This window comes from Lactuca serriola, chromosome 3 (genome assembly GCF_051521515.1).
Source record: "Lactuca serriola cultivar US96UC23 chromosome 3, Lser_US96UC23_V15, whole genome shotgun sequence".
NCBI classification, from domain to species: domain Eukaryota; kingdom Viridiplantae; phylum Streptophyta; class Magnoliopsida; order Asterales; family Asteraceae; genus Lactuca; species Lactuca serriola.
In genome coordinates this window covers 199275225-199281224 of record NC_136410.1, presented here as the reverse complement: position 1 = coordinate 199281224, position 6000 = coordinate 199275225, and the positions used below count along the sequence as shown (strand labels likewise).

Genomic DNA, 6000 nt, shown 5'->3' with positions numbered 1-6000 from the left:
CATTTTTTTGTCTTTGAGTTGCATAAATTTTTAAGTAACTTAGAATAGCGAGGGATATGTTGGATAATATCTAAAAGTGGGATATTTACCTCAACCTTTCGAAGAATTTCCATAATATCTTCATCATCTCTTCCGCGCTTCGTACTCTTAAGTCTTGATGGGAATGGAGGTAATGGCTTGTACTCCTTCAGAATTGGCTTGGATACTGTTGGAGTTTCCTTTTCTTCCATCTTTTCAGATTCTTCTTCAACCAACAGCTCTTCAAACTTTTCAGCTTTAGTTTCTTTTTCTGTCTCTTCCACATCTCCTTCTTCTATCAGAACCTCTTCAAACTCTTCTTCATCTTTATTTTCTGGTTCAGATGAGCTTGGGCCTTCATATGTCTTTCTGTTTCTCAAGGAAATAGCACTCACATTATGCTTTGGATTGTTTTCTGTATGACCTGGTAACTTTCCTTGAGACTCCAGACGACCCACAGAAGTGGCAAGTTGAGACACCTATTGCTCTAGGTTCTTGATACAGGCTCTGGTTTCTGTCTGGAATGCTTTGGTGCTTGTGGCCAGACTTTTCACAATATCCTCCAAGGTCATGCTAGAGCTGCCAGAATGTTGTTGCAAAGGCTGCTGGAAATTTTGGTGCTGAAAATTCCGCTGATTTTGAAAATTTTGCTGAAAACCCGACTGCTGAAAATTTCGTTGTTGCTGAAATCCGGGTGGAGGCTGACTCTGTTGTTTCTGCTAATAATTATTTTGAAAATTCTGTTGGTAGCCCCCGACAGCTTTGACCGCAACTCTATCCTCTTGCAATATTGGGCACATATCTGTAGGGTGATCAATCTTTAAGCAAATCCCACATTGTTTCTTTGCAGCTGCTTTTTCTTTAGTCAACAACATAACAGCTTTTGTCAATTCAGATATCTGAGCTTCCAGATGAACGTTGCTGACTTCCTTGATCCCTCTGGGCTGATCTGGATAACACTCGTCTTCATTCCCAGAATCTTTAGACTCGATCGCCAGCTTTTCGATTAGATCTCTGATTTCAGTTGGGGTCATGTCACCCAAAGAACCACCACCGGAAGCATTTATCAGGCGCCTCTCCATGTGTGTCAGGCCTTCACAAAAACAATTGTAGAGTTGATAATCGCTAATCCCATGTTGTGGGCACCGTACCAGAAGCTTCTTGATTCTCTCCCAGTAGATATGTAAAGCTTCTTGTCTTCCTTGTTTGATCCCAAGGATTTGTCTTCTAAGGATGGAAACTCGCGTTTCTGGAAAATATTTCTCTAAAAACAGCTTTGCGAGTTATGTCCAAGTGGTGATGGAACCAGATGGGAGTTCATACAACCATTCTCTTGCAAAATCTTGAAGCGAAAAAGGGAATGCCCTTAACTTTATCTGCTCTTCTGTGACAGCATGAGGCTTCATTCCTGAACAAACCACATGAAATTCCTTGAGGAATTTATGTGGGTCTTCGTTTTCTAGACCGTGAAATGTGGGAAGAAGATAAATCAGCCCAGATTTGAGTTCGAAGTTTTGGGCTTCTGGAAACGTAATACAGAGGGGCTGCTGATTGACCTCTTGAGTGGCCCACTCTCTAAGGGTCTTTTCTGCTTCATCTCCACTCATAACTAAGTCTTCAGATTCGGTTTCTGAAGAGTCTGTGATTTCAGTTTTAATGGAAGAGGGTGGGGAATAAGTTTTATATAGGCTGTTTTGAGGTGATGATGGGGGTACTTTTGGAAAAAACAAATCTAATTCGTTTCACAAGGGTGTGCCTTGTGGTGTGGAGGTTTCTGGAGGAAGGAAAGATGATGAAATAAAAGACCAGTTGATTGTTTCTTTCTTGTTGCCTCTTTTTTCAGTCTCCTTGCAGTTCGCTCAAATTCTGGATAAAAAACTAAAGATGTACCTGAATGAAAAATTCTTGGCATAAAACTATTAGAAAGCACCGTGTCCCCGGCAATGGCGCCAATTTGTTAACACGTTGTCGCGCACGTATTAAGCAAATAAATTATCACTGCTGGTTGCATTAAAAATTTAGCATAGGGAAGTAGGGTCGAATCCTCAGGGACACAGCCTAATGGTCAATGCCTTTTTGCATCAGGCACATCTGGTCAAGAAACAGAAAATATAAAAGGGGGATTTGAATTAAACTAAAAACTAAAATTGCAGTGATATTAAACTAAATGAAAATCAATAATAAAAACGATTTCAGCTCTGCTGCGACTTTCCTAATCATGCAATCAACGTTGACCTGGTTATTTGAGATGCGTTCAATCTAAGCTGGTACTGAGAAAAACTAACAAGCTCTAGTAATTTCTCTTTTACCTTATTTAGTTAACCAAAACAAGCTCTTCAATTAACCCTAACTTTTTACTGTCTAATCAAATAAGCTCTTAATTAAGAGCAGAAAAGTTGCATTAAGTTCTATGTAAAATTCCTAGCAATATCCAATACTTCTCTCAAGCTCGGAAGCGTAAAGATATGATTTTTACAGTTTACACCAGAGTTAAATCCCAAAACGGAACCAATCTGATACTTGTTACTTTTACCAATTTAATATAACAATTATGGATTCTATTAATTGATTAACTGGAATGATAAAACCCTAGCTAGGTGATCAGACTAACAAGAATTCAAATCAAACATTCGTTAAGCTCAAAACTGAAGAATCTAGATAGAAACACAAATCAAAAACCAGATCTAATGACCAATCACATGAAAAGTAACCGTCTTTGCAAAACTGAAAAATAGGGTTTTAGCCAAACATGGCTAAAATCTAATAAAAACAAATGAAAAGCGAGATCAAACTACTAATCTTACTAATCTACTTAAAGGAGATGATCCATAGTCTTCAGATCTTCAGAAATCGTTGAAATCGGAGAAGAAACACCTCCAAAATCATATTTTCACCGTTTGGAACCTCTGGAATCGCCAACTTAGGTTACTGGAAGGTTATAAGGGTCTATTTATATGTCCAACAGCAAAAACGGCGCACCTGCGATGGCAAAAGGACAACCTGCGATCGCAGGTTTTGAAATAAACACGTTTGGTGCCTTTTTAATGAAGTATGATGCTATTTTGACACTTTTTGGCCAACCTGCGATCGCATGTACACAACCTGCGATCGCAGGTATTGAGTTTTCACTTCCGGATGAATTTTGGGCATAAAAGAACCTCGAAGGCAACCTGCGATTGCAAAAAGGGTCACCTGCGATCGCAAGGAGAGAACCTGCGATCGCAGGTTGTGCCTATGATGTCCAAAATTTTGTCTGCTTTCTGGATCATTTTGAATCGCGTCAATCGGAGTGACGGTTCTCAAGATATGGTCAAAATCCTGACAGGGGGTCAAAGCTGCCAGCAACATCCTTTAACTTTGAGATTGCATATTCTATCTTAGTGTGACCAATTCAATCGAATGTTTCTTGACCAAAACATCTTGTAATTATTCCTCGTAATCCTCCGTAAGTTCCAAGCTCCATTTTAAGCTCCAAACACGCATCTAACTGCTCCCAAAGCACTGCTCCACTCGAACTATCTGAAATCGACATAAAAACATGAGCAGTACGGGAATTCTAACAAAAGACATGAGCTGAACATTATCTAAATAAATGACATGAAAATGTACAAAATATTATCCTAAATTATGATAAAAACTACCCTAAAATATGCATAAAATGGCATCTAACATTGATATTAGAAGAAATCTTTGAATGTTTGGTTTATTTTAAAGAACTTCAAGAAATTATGGTGAATCTCTATTGGAGTATGTTCTATTAAAACATACTATGTGTTCATATATCTTTAATCATGAGTTTAGACATGTGAATGTCTTTTTAGTTGGTATATATCTTGGTTAAGTAATGTATCTTCAAATTAACAAGAAACAATTGATTTAAGTGTTTGTGTTCATTCCATTTGAGTCAAGAAAGTATTTCCTCCATAATGATAATGCAAGCATGTTGATTATCTTTTGGATTTAGTGAATCTTAGACCTTAATGCTAGTTGATTTTCTCATATTATATGCTTCATTGATTTGTGACTTTAAATAAGAAAGTATGTGATGAGCTTCTCTAGCCATTATATTATCAAAGAAGAATCTAGGTAATTAATTACAACCTTCTTGGATTACCATAGCAAAATTTGAAGTTCATTACTAGTATTGCACCTTGAATTATAGTGATCTAATTAGCAAATGTTCAAATGATGGTATTCAAATGCCAACCATTTCTTCCATATTAATTTATATCAACTTTACTAGTTTAATGTGTGTTTCTTTTATGCTAGTTATAATTATATTAATAACAAAAAACAAAATCCCCATTTTTACTTTTATTTTCATTTTACAAGTGTTTGTACAACAACATTTTTATAGATCAAAAACTTTAACCAATCTCCATGGATACAATCCATTTACCATTATATGCTAATTTGTGTGCAATCTTTAGGATATTTATCTTTTTGTCCTCCACAACCACCAAACACGTGCTAATGACTTGGTAAAATTCTTTTTGGTTAAGTATTAAGTCTGTACATTGGATTCACAAGAGAAACGATGCCATTCTAAGATATTGAATCAATCCAAGATCCTGGGTTTTCCTGCGATGTTATTTAAGTTCAAGATATAAGAACAGTAGGTTGAAAATTCTTCCCTAAACATAAACTATCACCAAAATAGTGTTGACACCATGAAAAGTCTTAAGATGGAGACCTCGAAATCTACCACTAAATAATTGTGTCAATCTTGGTTGGATCAACCAAGATACCATTCTCGTTAAATAAGTTACCCAAAAACTAAGCCTCACACAGCTAGAAATCATATTCAGATAATTTTGAATAGAGCCTCTCGCTCATCAAGGTCTCTAGAATCTCCTACAATTGCTAATCGTGGTCCTCCTTGATCTTAGAATAGACCAAGATATCACCTATAAACACAATCACCGAACGGTCCAACATTGGTCTCCACACCCGTTCATGAGGTCCAAGAATGTTGTCGGTGTATTGGTGAGACCGAAAGGCATAACCAAAAACTCATAATGTCCATAACGAGTCTTAAAAGTCATATTATGAATGTCCTCACCACTGCCCCGCATTTGGTGATACCCCAACCTAAAATCAATCTTGGAAAACCATGATGCACCTTGTAGCTGATTAAATAAACAATAGATCCTTGGAAGCGGATAGCAGTAGGGTGCTTTGGATATTGGAGTTGCACCTGAAACTTAGCCAATCCTGAACTCAACCTATCTCTCAGGAGGCAACCCCAAAAATTCCTCAAGAAACACATTTGGGGTTCGAACTCGCACCAGATGACGCTCATAGTCAATAATATGCCCATTTCGGCTCAGCCAATCCATACCCATAATGATCCTCATCCCTTTCAAAGGAATATGAACAAGATTAACAGGAAATCGTACTCGAAACATCTCCAACACACAATCATGGTAAAACCTCGATGCACACACTGTGTGGTCATCAACAATCTCCATAACCAAAGAATGAGACAACACTCCTTGAGTAACATCGAATTTCTTACTAAATGCAAGAGATACAATCGACCAAGTAGCCCCTGAATCGAAAAGTAAAAGAGCAGGAGTATCATTGACTAGGAACATTCCTAATCACAACAAAAAATAATGAGCAAAACAAAAGCAAGTTGAATAATGTCACACCCCCGGACCAGACTGCGGGAACGTCCAGAGGTGGGTGACTTCATTGTGCAGTATCATAACAATTGAATATAAATCAAACATAGCAAAATCCAAACATCATACATTAATATAAATCTTACATTGTTTACAATACATGTTCTGCTCCGAAGTTAAAGATGAAATAACAAAAGTAGAAATAACATAAAGCAGCAATGCCTGTCCTTGCTTGTGGTGCTTATCTGCTTACTAGATTCCTGAGAATACAAGTCATTTTGAAAAGCGTCAACTAAAAAGTTGGTGAGTTCATAACAATTTTTGTATGAAAATATAGCTTTGCGCTTGTTTACAA

At 37.2% G+C, this 6000-nt stretch overlaps 1 protein-coding gene across 1 annotated transcript; it reads right to left on the bottom strand.

Moving 5' to 3' along the window:
• Nucleotides 1-1301: 1301 nt before the first annotated feature.
• On the bottom strand, nucleotides 1302-1625 carry LOC145095970 (uncharacterized). Its single transcript, XM_079033769.1, has one exon. The coding sequence runs from the start codon at nucleotides 1623-1625 to the stop codon at nucleotides 1302-1304; it is 324 nt and encodes a 107-aa protein (XP_078889895.1).
• Nucleotides 1626-6000: the final 4375 nt, after the last annotated feature.

What these genes read in the sequence shown, in the direction of transcription:
- LOC145095970 (XM_079033769.1), bottom strand. Translation starts at nt 1,625, where the DNA reads ATGAGTGGAGATGAAGCAGAAAAGACCCTTAGAGAGTGGGCCACTCAA.